This window comes from Buteo buteo, chromosome 25 (genome assembly GCF_964188355.1).
Source record: "Buteo buteo chromosome 25, bButBut1.hap1.1, whole genome shotgun sequence".
NCBI lineage: Eukaryota > Metazoa > Chordata > Aves > Accipitriformes > Accipitridae > Buteo > Buteo buteo.
This window is the reverse complement of record NC_134195.1, coordinates 2,984,120-3,004,565: the sequence shown is the minus strand read 5'-3', so window position 1 is coordinate 3,004,565 and position 20,446 is coordinate 2,984,120. Positions and strand designations below refer to the sequence as shown.

Here is a 20,446-nt window from a genome sequence, read left to right as displayed (position 1 = left end):
GAAATTACTTATTCTTTGAGTTGTGTTTTCTACCACCAGTCGCCAAGGTAACAACTTTGTTAAAGATGGAATACAACTATTTGTTTTTTTCTTCAAAGGAAAGGCCAACAGGCTTGCTCAGAACATTTTCAAATGGCTTTTTAGGAGACCTGGCCTGAAGTGTGCAAGCCTTTGGTGCATGACTATAAGCCATGTTACGTGCCATGGGCTTATGAAGTCACCCTGTAGTAAAATGCAGTGGTCGTCAGCGAAGCTGCTGGGCACCCCTGCTGCAATTCTTGACTGAGTGTCTGTAATCTGCACAAGAAATTTCAAAGATGGGAAGAGGACTGACATTCTCGGCCATTGCATGTGCAACCACCAGATGCTGCCACCAATTCTTGAGCACACACGTGCAGCACCCGCCTCTTCTGCCCAAGGCCTGGGGAAGCAGCAGGGAACCTGCAGCTCACTGCTGGGTGGGTGTCCCTGTCTGGGGTCCTGCATTTACAGCAGAAATCATCAGATCTTCATGGCATTTCAGACTGTACTTTTCTGACATCCTGAGAAGAGGCCTCATAATGTTTGATTGTTTCAGTCAACATTGGATTCATTGCTTCTAATTTGGCTCAATGCTGGCTTTCAGCTGAACCAAGTGACCGCTGCAGCCCCAAGACCTGGTCCTGCATTCCCTCCAGCTCCCAGTTACACCTCCCCAGCCGCTCGCCTTGAGCTGGCACCGACAGTTGTCTGTCTGTCTGTCTGCCTGAGATAAATTAGATGGGGCAATCCCGCTGGGAGCCAGCTTAGGTGGTGGTGGGGGGAAGCCCTCCGGGTGAATTTTCCCTTCAGCCTGCCCTAGGCAGGCTCCTGTGCCTTGGTACAAGACGTGAGGCACAATCGTGAAACCAGGGGAAGGAGGGTGCCACTTTTTGACAGTCACCCTTATTTAAAATCCCACAATTATTTTTTTTTACTGCAGACACCTCTCCTGCACTCTGTAACCCGTAAAACACTGAAAGCGCTGATGTTTGCTAAGGCTGATAAACCTCAGAGTGCTACTGCAGCTTCCCTGTTCTCCTCTGGAGCTTCTCTCCTTGGGAGGGAAGCTAGAGCACCAAGTGGCCATGGTGATTTTGCAGCTTCTCAGTCTAAAGGCATAAAATACTACATAACTAAGAGTATTTTATACGTGGTTTCTGTGAGGCACTCAACTCCCTGATCTGGTTTCTGTAGCACAGAAAGGTACAATGCAAAACAGCATGGATCTGAATCCTTTGGAGAAGCTGAAGGAACCAAAACCCACACCCACTCACACTATTTTTTGCCAGGGTTGGCTGGGACTGCAGTTTTATAATGTAGTTATTTGTTCACTGGATGGGGGCTGCCATCTTGATATTACTTAGCACAGCAGCTTTTGAGCTGTACCAACCAGTGCTCAATTTGCATCAGCATCCCCCAGATGAAAGACTCCATTTGCTCACTGCCATGTCTCTATGCTGCCCAGAACGTGAGTTTACATAATGCCTGTCTTACTAAACAGTATTTTGAGTTAACATACATAAAGAGCAGACAAACATCTCAAGTTTAGTTTCTAAATCCCCAAATCTATAGGTAATTACCCAGCTGATACACTTCAGCAGTCCACAAGCTGCACTTAAACCATGTGGGTGAAGATCCCAGGCTAGGGGTAAGTGTTTTAGTGTCCTCCGGTTCAGCTACAGGTTCATTTCAGGGCTTAGTGCCTGATGCTATGTTTTATTTTAATTAATTCTTTAAGCCACTGCTATCAAGAGGAAGAAACTAGATCAGCTGAAAATGAAATTAAATCAATGTGACACAGAAGTGGCTTTGCACAAGAGAAGAGGAATCCAAGGGACAACTTAACACTGCCTGGTTTGATGTTCATTTTAGATCTCATGATGGACAAGCAACTCTGCCTTTCCACAGCACCCTCCTTTTCCTTATACACATATGCCTCTAACATCTACGTGAGTTTTGAGAACTCCAGTCATCAGTGTAAAGCTGGCATATAGACATGAAGTCAGAAAGAGTGCAAAATGGGAGCCCAGGTTTGGAGCCTGACTCTCTATCAGTTCCAATTCTTGCATATCTAAGTGTTGAGAACAGCTTGTGAGAATCTGCTCTTGTAAATCAGAATCTAACATGTTGTCTCTGCTTTTAGGCAGGATGGAATTTGAACCTTTGCCTGAAGTGAGTGATATCATGCCTAAGGCACCAAGAAGCCTCTCCACTATACATATGCAGTCATATTAAAATGCTTCAGCCAGACAAGATCACTTATCACGTGTATATACAATATATGATTTCAAAGCTACTGCAAGACATTTTTATCCCAGAGGCACTACAGCTGGGATCTAGTCTCTTTCAGAATAACTACTGTTTACAGAATTATCCTACATCATGAAAAAACTACAGACGGTCTCTTATTCCTCTGCCACTTCACTACTATGATCCAAGGCAGCCTGTAGCAAGAATAAAAAAGTCCCCAGATCTCCACAAACAAAGCAACCATTTGTGTTTGTGCTTTCTAGTGAAGATGAGCAAACCCCCATTGATCTTGGGCAGGATAACCTTATGGATAAATGGATCTTTTCCTTTCTCTGGACCAGTTTTCCCAACATTTCATATTCAACCACTTCCTCAGTTTCTTATTTGTGGACACTTAAGAAAACTCTTGAATGGACTAGGGTCTATCTGTATAAAAACAGGTCTGAAATTGCAAAACAACAGAGCAGGATGCTCTTGTCCTCAGACTCTTATAACATGATTTCCCTTAGCATAGTCCATTCAGGTTTCAGTTCCTAATACAGTACCTTATCATAGTGTTTTCTCAAATTGCTAGTAATAAAGTAATGAAGTAAGCCATGCTGTTGTCTACCTTTAAAAGCTAACCTGAAGTGCATCTGATTATTCTGCCAATTTGTCACTTCACCATTCACAATCAGAAGTTGTAAGCAGCTTATAATCTTTGGAAGGGTCACCATCCATTACACTATCCAAGCATTCATCCAAAGATGTGTCCATTCCACCCACCCAGATAAAAAACATGGAGGCTGCTTTTAGGAGGCCCCTGAAATAATGACTATTTCAGAGTGACATCTTGGAAGTACTTCTAAGATACTTTAGTTACACAGCTCTTGGCTGAGCTTTTCACTGGACCTTGCAGCTCTCCGTGGCAGAGGAACCCAGCTCCAAGCACAGGGGGACAGGACAGGGTGTATGTGTAGCAGTTCTGATCCCTAGATTTATGCTGTCCCTTCATTGCACCACATAAAATCAGACTCTTTTAAAAATCACTTCCTTTAAAGCAAGTTCATGCCTGACCATAAACTGCATTAAAACAAAACCTCAGCTAAGACGATGTAGCAGTAATTAATGATAAGGTACCTAAGGGTCATCATCAAACTCTTAGGCTTTATAAACACAGAAAATTCAGCCCAGTTCATGCTTAGAAAAAAGCCAAAAATGGTAATGAAATGGCAATTAATAGAGCATCCAAACCTTTTTATTCTTTTCTGTTGGTGAGAGAAATTTAGAAGAGAAATCTAGTGCATCTTTAAAAATAGTTGAATCTGAATCTAAATTCTTTGACTGTATTCTGTTAGGTTTTGTACAGCATGAATGTAAAATCCTGCATCTGAGCTGGAATAACCTCAGGCAACAGTTCAAGCTGACACGGTAGCAGCTTGGCAAAGAAAAAAACAACGGATGTGTTTGTGGACAAGTTAAACATATGTTAGCAGGGTGCTTTTGCAAAAGTGATGGCCAACTGCATACTGGGCTGCATTAGGAAATGATCAGCAGCAGGCTGGAGGAAGTGATTATTCCTTTTTGCTGAACACTCATGATGCCACATCTCAGTATGGTGTCCAATTTTAACGTCTCTCCCATACAAGGAAGACCTTGACAAATTACAGTATGACCAGTGAAGGGCCACTAAGTGATCAGAAGACTGAAGGACAGGATGTACCAGGACGGGCTGAAGGAACTGGGCTTGTTCAATGAGGAGAACAGAAGGCTTAGGGGTGTATTTATTGCTGCATTGAACTACCTGAAGAATTGTTTTAGAAAAGACAAAGCCAAAGAGGTGCATAGAGAAAGCATGATGGCAACAGTCCCAAGTTGCAATTTCACTGCTGTGTCTTCTGGTGTTCTCACTGGTATTATTCCAAGTGCTTCAGCTCTGCTTTTCTTTTTAGTGGATCCCCTCTAATAAATCTGCCTGGGTGTGGTGTTTGAACTCTACTCAAAAAGATCAAAAAGCAGTTCTTATAGTCAAGCAGAGAGGACTTCCCCTGCCTGACCCCTTGGCTTCTCCTAGAGCTTTCAGACACACCCGAGGCTCTTTTTATCCCATACATCAGGAAAATGTGACTGGCTATGTGTCAGTACCGATGTTCCATGATTCCCAGCTGAGCGTGTGAAAAGATGACACAGAGCATTTGTCTCCACAGCTTAAAATATCTTCCCCTGCTTTTGCTACCTGTCATCTTCCTAACCTTCTCGGGAAGCTCTTGCAGTCAATTTCCTCACTTCATAACTGGATTTCTTGCTGCTGATTATTTTAGGTTCTGCCTGGGGGATAACTGCAAAGCTAAGGATCATGCGGCAATGGTCAAGGCTTGCAGGCATGGAGAGGAGGGTAGTGGGTCCTGCAGAGAATGGGTATGTGAGGTGGGACAGGGGGTCTGCCTGTGTGGTGAGAGGAGCCTGTTGGATGATCTCCGTTAGCTGTTGCACAACTGGGCTGTTCTCATCCGCTAAATAACAAAATGTCTCAAGCAAACACAAATGCAGATAATGGATTCCTGTGATCACCGTATTTTTCTGAAATAACAACACTGCACATTAATGCCAGCTTTCATTTGTTTCATTTGATTCTGGCTTGGGGTTTTTTTAAGGTGAAAAGCACAGCTGAAGGGACCAATGGTGAAATTAACTTTACACAGTAAATTACATCTGCACTATTTTTTAAATAAGCTACTGCTCTTTCAAATCAAGCTACTTTTCCTTCAGTGTTCTTAATTTTATAAGTGCTGTGCTCCAGAGCTTTCTATTAAGCAAAGTGTTTTAAAATGAGTATTAAATAATTTAAATATCTCTTTTCTGAAATACATCCCTTTCCTGGAAGAATTCTTGTCAATTTTATGCCTTCTTTTAGGAAGAAAATAAAACAGAGGAAGTATTTATTATTCTATCCACAGTTTTACAAGAGCAGGAGAAAATGTGCAACAGTAATAGTCTCCATTCCACAGCAGGCACACGCTAAGAAAAATCTATAATAATGTGATTTGTCCTCTCCACATCCCTCCCAACTCAAATGAAGTTAAAAATAAAATGAAAAACAGGAGACATTTCTTATTCCAAATTGATGTGAAGGATGTTGTATTTGTTGTTGGTCTGAAGCCTGCCTGGCTTCAGCCACTACTTCTCCTTCCAGGAGAAAAGGGACCTGGAGCCTTGGTATCAGCGCCCTGATATTGGAGACAGAAATGTGAATGCTGCCCAACTCCTCCTCACAAAAACTTTATGGCTTTAGTGCAGACCTGGGCACCTGCTCTGACGTGCCCTGATTTTGTCCTTTCCCTGAACAGAGGGCAGTTTACTCCAATTCTCCAGCAGTTATCCCCCAAAGGCAGTGCCCGAAGGAGCAACAGCACAACACAGGTCTGAAAATGGCTGGTAGTGGCCTGCGGGGAAGGGACTGAACGTGGTGTTACTGCTCTCCCTGAAGGAAATTAGTGATGATGCAAAGGGGATGTAATGCAGTGGCAATGACACCGTAATCTGCACGACACACCTTCTCTTGATAAGACCCCACTGTTCCTGTAAAGCAAATTGGGAGTGTACTTACCCTACCACCCCTACAGATTTCCCCAGGTGTGTCAGTCAGAGAAATTAGGTGATGTACACCTTTACTCCACCTGATCCTATTAAGCTTCTTATTAGACAGAGGAGGAGAATAAGATGAAGTGAGTGTGACCATGTTGACATGCAAATTAAGTTTTCCAACAAGTGGTACTACTAAGTATTTCTTTGTTCTGTAATACGTGAAGGAGACCAGAAGAGACAGATGTGATAAACAAAACTTGGCCCAAATGTAAACAGCTGGAAACAGATTTCCATGAAGCATGTCATGCCGTGACTGAAGCAGATTCATGTCATTGGGTTGTCCATCTCCAGCACTCTGAGGGACGGCTGGATGGTGGCCAGCCCCTTCCAGTCTCCAGCTCTCCACAGACGATGCAGTTATACCGAGTCACTGACTTAACCAGATACAGAACTGCACCCAAGATTGTAAGATGCTTTCTTCTTGGGTGAGTGCAATGACTTTGTGCCTTGATGCTCTCCTATGACAACTCGCTGGGCCACTTTCTCCCCGCAGAGCACTGCAATGAACTGAATCACAGAATCATAGAATATCTCGAATTGGAAGGGAACCTTTTAGTCTGTAACAACACATCAAGGGCATGCCATGACAGCAAGCAATGCCACGCAGCTATTTATGCTACAATAAAGAGGAGGCAAATATAAACTGTAGATATTACATATGAGATGCTGTTTCTTCAGATATAAGGGTATAATAATATTCTAATATGATAGTTGTTTGATTTAGATAGGAAGCAGTGTCGTTTCTAAAATAGCTAAGTAACACATGTGAAAGGAACTTAAAGCCAGAAGAGTGCAAACTGACAAAGGAAACGCCTGGAAAGATAACAGGGGTGATGCCTGTCTCTGTGTTTGAGATGATTGCGCACACAGACTGTCCTCTGACACAGTAACTCGCCTCAGAGAAGGCGAATCTGTGTCTAATCTCAGCAGCGGGGGCTGTGGCCGCACGGTTGCATTGCAGTTCTAAGGTGTAAAAGTGTACAAGTGCCATCTGAACGCTTCCTAATGATCACAACAAAGCAGGACAAAAATAAGTCCGGTTCCCAGGAAATTAGGAGATTGGTCCCGTATTGGAATAAGTGGCAGTGGTCTTCTGGGGCACAACCTCCAAATTTTCAGGAGGAGGAAACCTAAATAGGAATCTGCTCCCCTCCTCTTTTAAGCAGCTCCCATGGAAAGGCTCCCTGGGCTTATGCTAATAAGAGACGAAGTTATACCAGGTGTCATCCAGAGCAACAGCAGGGCAAATCTAAGTAAAAGCAGGCCACTTCAGCACAATGCAGGGTCTGTATAGCACAGAAAATGATTACAATCCAGAGGGTTTATTCATGCTCACATTGCACAACTCAGTTTTTTATACCAATAAATGTCTTCTTCCTTGTGCAATGCACGTGAGGTTCTGAAGCCCACATTTGGTTTAGAGTCCTCTTCAATAACAGTAAAAAAGAAATCAGTTTACAGCTTTATGCTCCAAGTGATCCAAAGCCTAATTATTCTGATGCATTTGCTAACAGAAAATTAAGTAGACTTCTACTGATGCCAGTGGTGTTCTGCTGCCCCTCAACAAACATAAGCAGAAAGATGAACAGGCTCATGATATTTCATAGCAGTGAGGGAGTCATAGACCATCATACTTGCTGTATTATGTAGCACAGTACATCTGAGTTCTAGTGTCTATCAAAACATATAGCTAATTCTTTCCTGATGCTTTTGGAAATCAAAGCTCAATTAAAAGGTTGGGTTTAGATTGATTTTTATGTATTCTATCTCAAAAGATAGAGCAGCAAACAACACATATCTAACATGTAAATTGGCACATTCAAATGACCCCACAACCCAGTCTGTCTTGTTCCTCTATCAAACCTTTTTGTCTAATATTTTAAGTTGAACTCAGTGAACCAAAATAACAAAACATTGTTCTAAGTTTGTCTAGTGCTCACACAAGAAGGTCATGAGAAAGACTCCTAGGCACTCATAGACAGTAATGAACTACTAGTAATGCTACTGCAACAGCAGTGCTGTGAATGACTATAAATGTCCTTTTGAAGCAGAGAAGGCAATGGGTTGGGGGGAAGAGGGAGGAATGGGTTTTGAAGACACACTGGAAATACTAGTCACTCTGGTTAAATGACCCACATACCGCTTGATGGCAGGCAGGTATTTGGATTGTTTGTCACTCAGCTGGTTCCCCCTTCACACTACCTCTAACCAAAGCCTGCTACTTCCTCCACTGTCTTTGCTCCAACAAAACATTCCCTTTGTGCTGTTGCAATCTACTTCCCTCTAAAGATTGCATGGGGACTTCTGGTGCTCATCATCATCTGGTGCGTTCCAAATCCTTACTGTGCCCACAAAGCCTTTGTGCAAAAGGAAACAAATGCTGGTGGTGGCTGGAGTGGCTCCCCTTTCCTAAGCAGGTATGCATTTTAGCACGCCTGTCATTACATCATTTTACATCACCTCTGTATTTGGAACTCCCTGAGAGATTAATAAACAGTTGGCACCATCTCTGGGTATCAGCATGATGGGCTTTCCTGTCAATTTTTTGCCAAAAGACATTTCTCCAACAAGAAGAACTATTGAAAAAAACTAATATACTGCTAGACATAAACCAAAAGAAAATGCTTTCCTGCTAGAAATTACATAAGTAACCAAAAATGAAAGATGACAGAAAATCACTGTACTTACTATGTGTCGTGCTGCAAACACTCCATCAACTATTGCACAACAGAACGCTGCTACCACGCCAAAGCTGATAAACACAATGGAGGCTACTAACTGAGAAGAGAAAAACAGATTGAGTAATGCTTTCAATATAATTCTTTAAGTAAAACAATTACACTAATTTTTCTAGTATTCTTAAACGACAGTTCCCCCTGCTGTAATTTACTTCAGCTCAGTGTGGCAGGATGCCAGTCAGGCAATAGAAAAAACGCAGAAATTCTTGATGCTGAGTTGACATACCATCAAGTCTACTAGAAAAGCTGAAATCTTTCTAGAGAAAATTAGGTCAGCTGCAAGAGTTATTAAATTCAGTGGTGATTCCTTCTAAATCAACTCATTTAATAGAACAGCAGTGGTGCCCATAGGGAGCATGGCAAAAAGCCACGTTCCTGTTGGCTCGCATCAATCTCTAGGGCTTTACTACAGTGGTAGTAGTTCACACATACAGATGAAGACATTGTAGTAAGTTAATAACTAGCCCGTGAACTCTCAGAAAGCTTTTATCATCCCAAATAGCTTATGATAACTTACGTCACAACAAAACCAGAGACGTGTAGGACTGGTGCCTCTGGAAGGGCTGGGGTGTGCTGCCTTGGCCCCTGCCCCTCAGTCTCAGAGTGGGCACAGCAGAGCACAGCAGAGCTCAGTACATGTCCCAGCTGCAGCACAGATAGCTGTACCAGCTGTAGCCTACCAGCCGTAGCTTCAGACCTCATTCTACCTCCCAAGCTGCTTCATTCATTAGGCATCATTAATTCTTTATCAACAAGACTGCAGATGGCACAACGCTAGAGCACTGCTCTAGCACAAGTGGTGGTGGTACAGAGGACTTGGGGGGGAAAAGGCTGTGCACGTTGGGCATCCTCACTTGATCTCCGAGGATGACTACAGCTGCAGCTCTGGCAGCAACTGCAGGGCTAGCACAACCCCAGATGTGGCAAGCTTACTGCCCAATTCACTCTGAAGAGAGCAACAGGACTTGGAAAGGCCAAGCGCTGGTACGCGTCTCCATCAGAGAGCAGTCATTGTGCTGTTAGCACGCACTCTTGAGACGACCCTGGCTTGTTTTGAGGGCATCTCTGAAGGATGCAGTGCTGTGAGCAAGGTGGGATGAATTGAGTCCTGAAAGAGAGACCCTGTGTATGCCTGGCAAGGTGCTCCCCTTGGGCTCATTAGCCCCAATGCCATCAGATGAGGGAGAGATGCTGTCACTCCTTCCTCTCTCAGATTAGAGGGGTTTGTGACTTTGAGGACTCTGCACCTTGAGTTTGGATGAGTGGGTACCTGCAGGACATAAGGTGAACCTAACATGCACTCTCTGGCTACATTTTTAATATAATTTAATGTACATCTCTCACATCTCTGGCATTTCTCATGCAAAGTCACAAGAGGAACCCTTTGAAACATCCTATATGATAGGTTAACTTTAATTCACAGCAGTATTAAGTTATAGTTAATAACTGCAGCTGATTAAAAAATTCCCTTGAAAACTTACAGAACAGCGTCCTTAATTGATAGAGCACATGGACCAGGGTTTCAGTTAAGAATTTGGAACCTCTTTGTTATTTACTAGTCATTAATTGCTCCTTCACAACATGTATTTCAGAAATGCCCAGGTATAGATTACCAAAATTACATCCATACAGTTCATATATCCCTTTTGCCTATACAAAATCCGTATCTGCATTATCTAAATACTGGTTTTGCATGTGTAAAATTTGTAAGGCATGACAAACCCATTTGAAAAACAGACTCTTTAGCTTATGTTAGGCTAAGAACAGTACAATGTCAAGAGTGTCAACAGGGGACACAGCATTGGTGACTTCCTCAAAAAAATGTATATAGGACAAGTAAGAAATTACAGCCATATAAGCCCATAGCATTGGACACACAGGTCAAAGCAATATCAAACACTTGGAAATAAGAGCTCTCAGTGAACCAGCAAAAAGTACAACTTAAAAGCAGAAGAATCACAGCTTTTAAACGCTTTCTGATCCACTCTTTTAATCTCTCATCAGCTCATGGCTTTTAGATCATGGAATCAGAGGTGAGCCAGCACTGCCCCAGGGATTGCTGTGTAATCAGAATCCTCGGCACGGGGAGGAAAGGGGCACGCAGAAGCGGCTGAGGCTGATGGTACTGGCTGCTCTTGGGAACCTGCTCCGTTCCCCCTGCAGCCAGCTCCATCCTGCCATAAGGAGGCAGAAACCCTAAGAAAGCACTGTTCGTTGCATCACCCTTCAACCTCCGCTATCCCTTGGCTCTCCAGTATGGCGGGTCATGTCTCAGGAATCTGGTTGTCTGCAGATCTTGGCATGCAACTCATCAGATCAAGGCGGCTGTGTGCTCCTTGCAGAGAGCTACTATCACTGCAGACCAGTGGGCTGTGCTGCCCTGTGGCAGCTGCATTTGCTACAGACCCTGATCTCTTTATCTGAAAAAGCAGCAGTGTTTAAAAGTTCAGATTAAGTCATTATTGTCCAATACCTCTATCTTGTTTTTCAAGTCATAGTAGTCAATCAAATAATTAGTGGGCTTAGCCAGGTGTTTCCACATTCCCTGAGCTCAGTATGAATTTACTGGAAGCTGACCTCAAGGTGGCTTTTCATTTCACACATGAGCAACTTATCGATGATCTACAATCCCCAAACCAACGTTTTCCACTCATGGAGATAGTTTAAATCACCTAATGAGTATGCTGGCCTTTCAGTTTCACCATATAGCTATAAAAGACCACATACAAAGGTGCACAGTAAATTGTAGTATAGACAGGAGCTACGGAGTTGGCTTTGCACTCCTCAGTCATGTTAGTGATCATCTACACATTCAAGGAGTTGCATGCAAGTCAAAGGCTGTCAGCCAGAGTCTGCTGTTCTTATCCATGCCTACTAGCAACTACTTCAGTCAGTAGTCCCTTTGAAATTAAGAGGACAATTTCTTGACTGAAGTAGTATTTATTACAATGCTGAAGTGGAAGAATGTGACACTCAGAGGTTCTTATGACTTAAATTGCCTTATATATGTGTTCGAATGATAAAAGATGTAATAATACAAGAACAACACAAAAAATCCTTAATATAAAAATACAGATTTATATTCTCTCTCAAACCTCCCATTGCTTATTGAGAATGTGAGAAACACACAAACAATGTATAAAATTAATTACTTCTAAAAATTGCAGCCAAGACAGCCAAATGAAGAGCTGTTGTAAATTCAAAAACTAATTTTCCTGAGTGGTAGGTGATTGCTGGAGTTGTGAGTGCACGAGCCTAGTGCTGTCAAGAAAGAAAAGCAGTGCAGTTCATTTAAACTTAGAGAATTCTTGTTGACAGGTAAAAGAAACAGCACTTTAAAAAAAAAAATAAATACTGATCCATCACATCATCTCATCTCCATTTTTAAAAGCAGTATGTTTTGTCAGGAAAACTATTCATTATTTACAACAATATATTTTAACAATTGTTCAAGAAACAGTTTTGCTCTTGCTGTCCCACTGCTGTGCAGCCAGGCTTCTCTACAGCTGTTATTATCAGAACACATTTACTCCTGGTTCTGGTACAAAATACAATAATCTGGTTATTTACAAGGGAACCATGAAGCCAGTTACTAAACACTGAAAACTGTACCACGTGGGCCTAACAATCAAACCCGAAAGCCAGTTGTTCAACAGAGGTGTTTTAGCAAAAGGGAGAGCAAAAGAGCACTTGCAATGAGGGACTTTTGCCCCCAGGATTAACTGAAGAGCTGTTATCTATCTTCAGTCATGTCACAGAAATATGAAAACACTCAAAAATGCAAAACTGGTGAAAGGCTGGACTGCTAAATTCTTACATGCTGCCTTCTTTCAGTAAAGACATGCATTTTATTGCAGAATTCACCTCTCTTAAAGAACCGCTTGTCCTTCAGCAGGCATGCAGCACCACCGGCTGCACTGAGTCACCCTCCCATGCAAGCGAGCCTAAGGAAGGCAACAGAGCCCGGCGATGTCCCGTGGCCACGGACACCGTTCAGCTGTCAGAAATGCACTGGGCACAGGTACTTGGCAACCAACAGCCTCCCACAACGATTCCCGGGGTGGTTTTGGAGATAAGAGCTGGCCACAGACCAGACCCCACAGGGAGTCTGATGCAGCCACCTTGGCTGCAGCCACACTGTGTGAGATGCCTCATTCCCTCCATTTAGACCAAGTAGATTGGAGACTTCGGAAAATGCATGGATTTTTGGTTTTGAAATCACCTTGGTATCAGATGTAAGTTACATTATATCTAACAAGCTCATTTTGCTCATGCTAAATGGCTACTTTTGCGTTGCACAGTCTCCAATGTCTCCAGGCATTGTGCTGTTCATCAAATCTCTCTGGGATTTTTTTCCAGGCAGAGGAAGAATCACAATTACCCTCATCAATGTAAATTGAGAAACACTGTCATCCAATACCTTTTGCTCTGTGAAAGTAAAGGCTTTGCAAAAGGCCATGTGTTTTGCCACAGGTTTTTAAAGCCCTTTTTATCCCCACCCAGGTTCAAGCAAACATTTTTGGAAAAGAAATGCATGAGGCGGTTTGTTGTAGGCTGCCCCTAATATTACATTCCCCAAAACACAGTTTAATTCTGTGGGCCTTTTTACTTGTTTGATTTCCCTATGTCTGCAAGCTCAGAACTTAATATAGGCTTAAATAAATCTGCTGCACTTTTTCAGTACACTGAGGTTGAAGACATAACAGCAGAATTTTACAAAAACTATATCACAAATCCGAAACAGAGAATGACTTTCCACCCCAGGCACAATCTCAGCCAGGAGCTGCATCTGTTACCATGGTACCTTAGCAGGGCTGTACATCAACAGCCTGCAAAACTAAGACAAACTCATTGCATTGCATTTCAGATGCTGCTATCAACTAAACGCTGCCTGTCTTGTGAGGTGGGACAGTATAAAAGTACTTTTAATTGTGAGTTTATTTTCTCTAATTTGGAAAGTCCTCTCCTGTGTGGCTCCTTCTCCTCCCACAATGGCCACTATTTTCCCCTGCCCTTGGGATAGAAGTTTTGCTGCTGTGATCAAAATTAAGCTCAGGCAAGGCTCCTACTATGTTGGTTTTCACAGCTGGGCTAATTAGGAGGTTTCTCACTATGCCAGGTAATGTGCTTCACAATTTATGGCCTGCCAGTTTATTCTTTCCAAAGGTTGGTTCTTCAGTAATAGCACTGCTGTAATTGAGGCTCTGCTGGAGGGTTGTCACACCACAGGAGATAGGATTATGTCATGTTCGTTATTCATTAATGCCAATTCCAGTCATAGCACTAGTTACGATGGCACAAATTCGTAATGATGAAAGACTTTTATGACTGACCAACCTATGCCTGAAGAACAATTTCCTAGACTGGCTTCCAGATGAAGGAGGGAAGAAAAATAAACACAAGATGTCTCTTGGTTTTAAGAGCAGCAGTTTTGGTACAGCTCAGGAAGACAAGGACTGGGGCCGGGATCCCATGCATAAACACTTCCTTCGGACTGTAATACACCTCATAACAGAGCCAAATGCCCACAGCAGATATCTCTGTTACGAGGAAGGCCTTCAGACAGAGACGCTGCACACATGATGCTGTCAGATGTTTAGATGAACTCTTGTGTTTAGATCCAGTGACCAAGTTAGAAACGTGCAGCCTTTCCGCAGTGTCATCACTGTTGAATTCAGCAAGTCCAGTCATACGTTGTTGCATATTATCAGCAACAACACAGATCTTTGATTCAGATTTTATTCCCTCTCGCTGTTGTTAATAGCACCTCAGGGCATTGAGCTGAGCCTACGTGGCTGCTCGCTGCCGTCTGAACCGGTGTCTTGCTCTCCTCTCCTTAGGCTGATTCCCTGCCATCCAGCCCTCTCTCCTGCTCTCTCTCCCAAAGCCGTGTGTCCCTGCACACCAGCTCCTGGGCTTGCCCAAATACACAGCAAGCCAGTGCAATTCACTCACTAGGCAGAAAACTATTTGTTCCCCCAACGGAGTTAAATCAGGTAACTGTAAGGAGAGACAAGCACTAGAACCAGTGCAAACAAGAGGGTGAGACCGCGTGGCTGAGACAGAAGGGATGGAGGTAGAAGTGCTGACAGCAACTATTAGGTTATCTCACCTATTTCATGTAATTTGCACTCCTAGGGATTATCAAAGTAAAAGCTAGGTTTTAGACATAATGAATAAATGATAAGCACTGGGGTTGTTTTGCTGTTTGTGGTCAAGGAGACTTTTCTTTTACTGCCTGTGAAGAAGTCTGATGTTTTCCAGTATCGTGTCAGGGATAATTAGGAAAAATAGCAACATGAAAAGGCCAGTTGGTGTAACAGAGGCAGGGGAGAGGTCCCATGAGAAATTTAAGCAACCTCAGATGCATAAAAAGGCAGAATTAATTAGATAAACAAAGGTTGGGAAAGAATACAGGAACCACAGGAGAGGTATCACTTATTATGCCAAGGAGAAAAAAGAAGATCAAAATCCACTTTCAAAATAAAGATGGGATTTTCATTCAGAAATTTTCTCTTTTTTCTTGCCCCACATCCTGAAGGGCAGAATGGTGAAAGGCAGAATTCGCAATATCTTTTGTTACACCTTAGATACTCACAGTTAATTTATATCATATGTAGGCATAGTTAATGCATATTGCTTTCTCTTTTTCTCTTCCAGTGGTGTTGATGCTCAACTTTTGCAGGTAATTCATCAGTTAGGCTGCTCACAAGGGCAAGGGACCGCAGAAGTGCCCATGGAGAGGAAATGTGCAACAGGGTGACTTAATGGTCCCAGCTCTGCCCCAGCCCAAGAGGGCTTACGCAGCACAGCTAAGACAAGAAAGGGAGCACAGGTTCTGAGTCTGCTTACTCCAGCTCCTCCAGGCACACACGGAGATCTTTAGGACAGGGACTGTTTCTTTACTGGTCAGATAAACAGACTGCTTGAGTTATTGGCAACTTTACTTGCACCACTTGCTGCAACAGTTTCTTATGGAAATGGAGGAAATCAGCATCCGATCATATCGACACACGCCCAGGGTTGTGTGCTGGCTCCCACAAAAGGAGGTGGCTCACACAGCCATCTTTGCTTGCCATTTCTTTTTAGGACATGAAAGCCCATGGTTCAAAACTGCCCCTTAGTACCCCTGTTGTTAAGCTCCTCCCCAGGCTTCCCCAGCCATCCACGCATGGAGCATCTCTCCCGTCCTCCTTCCCTGCTCCCTGCCAGCCAGCAGCGGCTGTGCCGTTCTCACAGGTGGCGAGTACAGCAGCTTATCTCTTTTGCAACTCCAGTTACCTACTAAAGTGGCAAGGAAACATTTTGCCTTAACATTGTACTGTCCAAATAAAAACCTTGTATGTTAACTCTGATAGCTGCCTAGTCTAGGGCTCTCAGTTGATTTCACCCTCTAGAAACGCTCTCTGGAGCATTAATCCTTAATTTATACCAATCCACTTTGCAATACTCTTCCTGTAATTTATCTTGTCTTTTCTTCTAACCTGCTAAAGCATTTGAAGATACAGTTTCTGTGAAAGATGCTATGTGAAATAAAGATGAATTTTCCTGTATTTTTATCTTCAAGCAATGAAAGAGTGGTGGGAATTAAATCAATAGGCATTATGAAACATGAAACAAAGTTATTGAGAAGGGTTACCTGATTGATATATTCCTTCTTCTCTCGTAATCTAATATCAGCTACAGTACCAGACTTAAATCAGCCAGAAAATTATTTCAAATTGTTTTACAAGCAAATCTTTACTGGAATGACCGATCTTCTGTATCAAGCAGTTTCTGTGCACTTAGACTTCAAAACTGGAGTCACCATTACACTGCAATCAGGGAACAAATTTGATATATGTGTAAATGAACACATATTAAATTCAAGACAATTCATTCACTGATGAGTAAACACTTGTCTTGACTCAGTTAAAAACATCACCACTGATGATGCACTAGCAGGTCTCTTGGTAGTCTGGGAGAGTCTTAGAGTTCCAGCCACTGGAGCCCAGCAGATGTTACTAAAACAACACTGGGAGAAGGACTGAACTGTCCTTGGTTCACATGTTCCAAGACAAGAAACAGAAGGCAACCTAAAAAGGTCAATTTTTTAAATTTCCTGGGGCAGGGTTAGTTTTATTATTGGTGCCCTTTCAAGCTCCCACAGCATCTGAGGACCCCTGTTCATATCCCAGTAACCATTACCACCGTGACCGACTTCCTTCTAGCAGCAGTGCATCTCAGCTTCACTCAGCTCGTTCAAAGAGCACTGCTGTATTTTCTCCCTAGTCTGAGCTGATACAACCGCCCTAATGACTGACCCTCTCTAGTCGGAGCAGGTGCAATACTATGCTCTGCTCCACCCATGTTTTAGCTGCTTGTAAAGAGATTTGTTTAAATAGTTCCTCTACTTTTCTTTCAGCCCATTAAATAGAGCGCGGACTATATGATCAAACCCCTTCCTCCTGGCACCGCCAAAGTACTGCTTTGTTTCAAGAGCTGCCTTTTGGCAATGTACTTTTTCATTCATTTTCATTCATTTTACATCTGTGTAGTCTTTAGCTTTTTATTTCATGGGGGCTGTGTTGCCATATTCTATGGCAAATCACATTAACTGATTCCAGATGACTTTTCAGACCAAAATTATTGGAGCATTTGGTATTATATCCTCATGACTTGATTAATTTGTGCAGATATAAGTTTAGACTGGGGGATACCAAAAACAGGAACAACACACCTTCACAAAGCAGATGGGTCTGTATTCGGGAACCAGCTAGGCTCCGCTCTGTAGAAGTACAGGGTGTGAAGTGTCAGAATGTATTTCTGAAACAGGAATACTGTGGTGCTCCATCCAAAGTGAAGCAGTAGTTCTTATCCAGGCTGCTGGATTGTGGTGTTCTGTATGTGGTGAAGCTGCTAAGAAAATTCTCCTAAGGGGTAGATTTCATCATATGTAACTCCAGCTACTTAAAATATATGTATTTGTCTCAGGTGGTTATCTGTGCTCCTCTGTAGTCAACGGAGAGCCAGACACTTCCAGATACCTTCTACACCTACTGTAGAATGGGATGAATTACCTTCTGATGGTATTTGTCTTTTTTTCCACTGGCTATAGAGGGAGCCTAGATAAGGAAGTATCTGTGCTGCCAAAACCAACTCTTGTCAATACTTCTTTCATTCCCTTTATGTTGGCTGCTCTAATGCGTGCTTTCTCTTCTCCACTTCAGAACTCTCCTTCATCATTTGCCTGGGACTTGCAAAGGAGGGAGGGGAGTAATGTGAAAGGAAAGAAGGATGCCTGGGATTTGATGAAGACGGAGTGATGTTATACAGAAAAAAAATTAAAAATCAGCTGGATTTCACAGCTGGAGACATACTAAAGGTTTTGGAACGAGCCTAGGCAAGCTTTAGTCCAGTAGGCACTTCAAACTGGTAAGAATTCCCCCTTGTAAACATCAACAAAAGCACTTATCTAAGAATGGTTAAAAACGATTACAGAGTTAAGGATATCAAATACAGTCAAGAAGCAAAAACTAAATACAGCATTAAAAGGAAAGGGGACAAAAGTGAAACGAATTTAGATTCACTGATCAGCAGTGCTGACATTATAGGAACCCATCACATACCTCCTTTCACGGATGGTCGTTTATTGATTAAAATGGAACAAGCTCATTTCACCACTTAAACAGAGGTAGCTGTTCAGAGCAGTATGAGAACAATAAACCAGAAATAAACTGCATACCATGTGTCATAAAAGTTTATGCTTCCTGATAAAAAATGGTGGAATTGACATAGATCAAGACTACTACAGCTGGCACTGTTTTAGCAGCAGAAACTTTTTTTACACCAAAGTCTGTTAGTGCCTTTACAAACCCTCTTTCACGGTACAGTGACTGCATTGGTTTCTCAAGACACACATGCTCTTTATCAGAAATGCATTACAATTAAATTACAAGGTTTCATGTAGTGAAGTTCTACCTGCAGAATCTGGAAGATTGTATCTGGCCAAGAGGGATACTCATCTGTTTAATTTTATTTCATTATTCAACAAGAGGATCAGAAACTGCCTGTCCTTTTCATAGGGCACACCCCACCTCACCTTCCCCAGCATGCACACAGGAGCGCTTATCCCAGATTCCTTACTGAGACTTTTTATGCCCTGCTCCTGCTTGCTAGGGAGAGTCATCGATTTCTTTATTGTTCCACAAACACATTTCACAGATCATAAAGTTTACTTTTGTTTTCAGCTGTGTGACACTAATGCTTTCATTACATAAACAGCAAAAGAAAACAAACTGGCTGTTAAAAAGTGTCCTGTTATGTACTTAATTCTGTGTGCTGTTTCCAAGCACAGATCTTAAAGGAACCAGATCCCCAAAGACTTCCACTTAATAAGATGGAGGACTTCAATTGAATTGGTGGCTTGAGTCTCTGATTCAAAAGAACAGTGCCAGCCTTTAAAGATTGGAGTATCAAAAATAAGCTGTGCTAGTGCATGCATATTTTCATACATATGTATGTATGTATCTCCCTTCTGTTTCTATAGAATTTCAGCTTCCAGAAGCAAACTGAAGCCATTCTGGTTGCCCAGAAAGCTCTCCAAATAGGAGCTGAAGTCTCTCTTTCCTAAATTTTTTCCTTTGTAATAAATTTTCCATTTCTTTCTACCAACGATAACAGTGAAAACATGGTAGTTTCTTATCTGAGACTGAGCTAATGCTGTGTTGGGTCACAAGCTGGGGAACCTGGGATGGGTAAGACCTGGGACTGGTACAACCAACAGACCAGCACAGGGTTGTATGTGAGGGAAAGAACTACTGTGCTAGGCTGCAGCTAGAAATACTTGGGGGCATCTCTCTAGGTAGCCTAGACAGACACAGCCCTGATGACAGAACAGGAAGAATACTACAGACCTGACTGTGCTTCCCATTACAGCTTTACTAGCTAAACCATCTTGGAAGATGCATCTATAAAGAGTGCAACAAGCACTTTGCAAATAAAGACATAGTGTCAGTGGCATAGGCTTTTTTGTCATTATACCAGGTATTTGCCAGCACATGTCAGCTGTAAATACGTGTGTATATATATATCTGTAAACACATATTACATGTTATATATTCTATGGTTATAATATCATAGTACGTTTATGTATTATAATATTTACATATAAATAAATATTTGCATGACTAGCTGATGAATCTGCACTGGTAAAATCTGAAAGCATACACCTGCAGATAAGTGACATGAAATGCTGATCCATAAGGAACTAGGCAGAGAAGAGCTGAAACATCCCCCACACTTCCTTTGGTAATTCACACAGTGAGAGCATCTATTTTTGTCTTTGAGTCCCTGAACTTCAAAATTCTCAAGACACTGTGGGGAAATTTATACTAACTTCAGGCATGTAACTCACTGACAGCACTTAGACGATGGTTTCACGGCATAGCGAATTGATATAACACTTTATTCCTAGCAAAAGGGACAAGTCTTGTTCCCTCCTCCCACAGACTCCTCTCTGCTCTCAGTGATGCAGCCCCATCAGTCACTTTTGCTATGTCTGATGCTCACTTGGCTATGAACCTTTTAACTCACTAATCCAGTGGAAAGTACTTTTGGCTGGGGCAAGGAAGAGGAGAAGAAGGAGTCAGCAAGATAGAGGAAGGAGGAAAGGAGGGAAGAGGAGAAAGGAAGACCTCTCTGTGTCAGTGGGTATTTATATTTATTATAAATGTCAAAGAACTGCATCAAAAAAATTCCAAAATATTTTACTCAGTCCTTCATTCATGGAATATATAACAGCAAAATGTCTCTCATAATACTATACTAAGTAA

The 20,446-nt window shown here is 42.4% G+C and overlaps 1 protein-coding gene across 4 annotated transcripts in view; it reads right to left on the bottom strand.

Moving 5' to 3' along the window:
* TMEM255B (transmembrane protein 255B) overlaps positions 1 to 20,446 on the bottom strand; it is a 71,821-nt gene that overhangs the window by 33,297 nt on the left and 18,078 nt on the right. For 3 of the 4 annotated variants that reach the window (XM_075057241.1, XM_075057237.1, XM_075057239.1), the window contains one exon: positions 8,584 to 8,673. The exons of the other annotated variant lie outside the window; for it this stretch is intronic. In XM_075057241.1, coding sequence (XP_074913342.1) covers positions 8,584 to 8,673 — 90 coding nt within the window. The remainder of the gene's footprint in view (positions 1 to 8,583; positions 8,674 to 20,446) is intronic. 4 annotated transcript variants of the gene reach the window in all.